The sequence below is a fragment of the Halictus rubicundus genome, unplaced genomic scaffold (assembly GCF_050948215.1).
Source record: "Halictus rubicundus isolate RS-2024b unplaced genomic scaffold, iyHalRubi1_principal scaffold0520, whole genome shotgun sequence".
Taxonomy (NCBI): domain Eukaryota; kingdom Metazoa; phylum Arthropoda; class Insecta; order Hymenoptera; family Halictidae; genus Halictus; species Halictus rubicundus.
In genome coordinates this window covers 1-3,224 of record NW_027489061.1, presented here as the reverse complement: position 1 = coordinate 3,224, position 3,224 = coordinate 1, and the positions used below count along the sequence as shown (strand labels likewise).

Here is a 3,224-nt window from a genome sequence, read left to right as displayed (position 1 = left end):
TCGCCCCCGACGCGCCACGAACCGTTGGAACGCTGCCACGAAGGCCTCCGACGACAGGTCAGTCACTGCATCTAGGTGCACCGCCTTGGTGGCCAGGCAGACGAACACCACAATGTATCCCTTGTGGCTCTTGTGACCCCTGCCCTTGGTGGTGCGAATCTGGATTGGCCCTGCATAGTCCACACCTGTTGCAGAAAAGGGCTTTGACGGACATACCCGGGAAGGCGGAAGGTCTCCCATGCGTTGTTGTCCCACTTCTGCCCGGAGCCGTGTGCAGGTGACGCAGTCACGTAGGACCTGCTTCGCCCTTGGTCGCAACCTGGGTATCCAAAAGGCCCTGTGGACCCAGGCCAGAGTCGTAGAGAGGCTCCCGTGCAGAGTCTTCTGGTGTGCATCCCGTACGATCAACGTCGCCAGGTGGGTCGACCTCTCGATGAGGACTGGGTGCCGCTGTGACTCCGGCAACGATGACAGCCGTAGGCGCCCTCCGACTCTCAGGACCCCGTCGTTGTCTAAAAACGGGACCAGAGTGTTGAGGCACGAGGAAGTCGGGATTACCTTACCTTGGGTGAGTGCTCTGATCTCCTGTGAGTACGTGCAGCGCTGCGTCACACGGACCACACAGGTTAGCGCTTCTTTTAATTCAGTAACCGACAGTGGCCCGGTCTTCTTGACAGCTGGCCTCCTGGTGTTGTGGATGAAGCGTCTGAGATAGGCTGAGACACGCGTCAGCCTTGAGAGTGAGGAAAACCTGAGGACCAGCGAGTTTTCCTCCGGTGCCACGACCACCTGCGCGACGGCGACAGACCTTTGTTCCGGTGCGACCTCGCATGGGCTGAGCGTAGTGGTCGCAGGCCACTCGCCAGGTGCGGCGGTCAGCCAGGAGGGTCCGTGCCACCAGAGAGGTGAGGCACGCAGTTCCTCAGCTGATATCCCTCGGGTGGCTAGATCTGCGGGGTTGTCCAGTGTCCCCACATGCCGCCACGTGACCCCAGGTAGGAGGTTCTGGATCTCCGCGACCCGGTGGGCGACGAAGGTCTTCCATTTCGACGGATGCGTCCGGATCCATGCCAGGGTCACCGTCGAATCGGACCAAGCGTGGGTTGTGACCTCGTCGAAGTTCAGAGCCGACCGCAGAGACGACAACAAGCGTGCGAGCAGAACCGCGCCGCACAGCTCCAGCCTGGGAATAGTCTGCGGTTTGATAGGAGCCACCCGCGTCTTCCCCATCAGAAGGTTCGACCAGGATCCCGTCTTACGCCGGACCACGAGGTAGACGACCGCCACGTACGCTCGTTCTGAGGCGTCACTGAAACCGTGGAGCTCCACGTCTGACATGCACGGTGAGAACCCAACCCACCTCGGTACCGTGACGACCGTTAATGAGGAAATCTCGATCCTTAGTTGTGACCAGCGTGCAGCCATCGACGCGTCCAGAGGCTCGTCCCACGAAACTCCAGCGAGCCAGAGGTCCTGCAGTATCGTTTTTGCTCGTACGATGACCGGAGCTAGCCACCCAAGGGGATCAAACAGTCGGGCGATCTCGGAGAGCACGGTCCGCTTGGTCCACTTGGACGCAGCGGCATCCGAGAAAAGAGGTCCGCGGACTGCTAGCGTGTCCCCCCGGACGTCCCAGCAGAGCCCCAGAGCGCCGTGGACTTCCTTGTCTTGGAAGACCTTCTCCTCCACGCACGCAGCGCGGAGTTCGGGGACGTTGCTGGCCCATTTATCCAGCTGGAAACCCGCGGAGGAGAGGAGGTCCGTCAACTGCCGACGTATCTCCAACGCTCGCTGAAGGTCATCTGCGCCAGTCAGGATGTCGTCCACGTACGAATGTTCCCTGACGGCCCGTGCTCCTAACGGAAATCGACTCTCCCCGTCGACGGCTAGCTGCTTCAGGACCCGATTTGCGAGGTAAGGTGCCGGAGCAGTACCATAGGTGACCGTCGAGAGCCTGAAATCAGTAACCGCTTCACCAGGATCATTCCTCCACAGGATTCGGAGCCAATCCTGATCTTCGGGGTGGACCAGAATTTGCCGGAACATCTTTACGATGTCCGCCGAGAATGCCACCTTATGCAGACGCCAACGGGTGATCACCGCCCACAGATCACTCTGGAGCTTCGGGCCAGCGAGCAGCGAGTCGTTCAGAGAGCCTCCTGAACCCATCCCGAGCGAGGCGTTGAACACGACCCGGATCTTCTTGCGGCCGTCTGACACCTTCCAGACCGCATGGTGCGTCAAGTAGCAGCCGGGCTCGTGGTTCATCAGCGATTCCCGCGCCCGCTCCATGTGTCCCAGACGATGATACTCCTCCATGAAACCCACGTACTGCTCGCGAAGAGATTGGTCGCGGGATCGGTTCCTCTCGGCGTTGAGTAGCATCCTCAGAGCGACCGCTCTCGAGGACGCGACCTTCGGGCGCTCCTCCCCCCTAAAAGGTAAGCGAACCACATACCTCCCGGTGGGGTCGCGTCGCGTGCTCTGGCTGAACAATTCCTCGCATTGTAGATCCTCTGGTGACATCGGTGACGACGGGGCGACTTCCTCCAGTTCCCAGAACAGCTGGAGGTCCGGTAACGAGGCCTGACGACTCACGTGGAGGATCCGTGTCGATCTTGCGGCTGCCGGCTGTTCGACGGGCCCTAGCAGAGTCCAGCCGAACGGAGTTCGGACAGCGACGGGTGTGCCAGCGGGCCCCGATCTCTTCTCCAGAAGTAGCATCCCGCAGACGTCGGCACCGAGCAGGACATCTACCTGTGCTGGCTCAGAGTAGTGCGGGTCCGCCAGAGGCAATCCCTGTACGTGAGGCCAGTCTCCAGGGAGGACACGCTGCGCCGGCGTCGGAGCGATGAGACGCTTTGTAACCAGGGCATCTACGGCCACCTGGAAAGTACGGTCAAGAGGAGATCGGAGGGTTACCTGGACCTCGGATCGTGCGGTTCCAACGTTCGCTCCCTGGTATCCCGTCAGCTCCACTCGCACCGCTCGTCTTTTCAGCCTGAGGGACTGAGCCGCCCACTCTGACAGGAACGACGACTCCGATCCAGAATCAAGCAGAGCCCTGACGGTGAGAGTCCGTCCGTTGGTCGCTTCTAGGGAGACCCTGGCGGTGGCGAGAAGGGTGACCCGGTTGGTGCTGACCGCGTACGCCGCCGACGTGGACGACGTCGTAGCCTCATTCGGTTGTCCCCGCTGGAAGGAGTCGTGAAGAGTGGTATGAT

General features: G+C 61.0%; 1 protein-coding gene across 1 annotated transcript; it reads right to left on the bottom strand.

The window, feature by feature from the left end:
* Positions 1-286: 286 nt before the first annotated feature.
* On the bottom strand, positions 287-3,177 carry LOC143364410 (uncharacterized; the record flags this gene model as incomplete). Its single annotated transcript, XM_076804776.1, has 2 exons — positions 287-450; positions 564-3,177. Coding segments are annotated over 2 exons (2,778 nt in total), but the record flags the coding sequence as incomplete, so codon positions are not given.
* Positions 3,178-3,224: the final 47 nt, after the last annotated feature.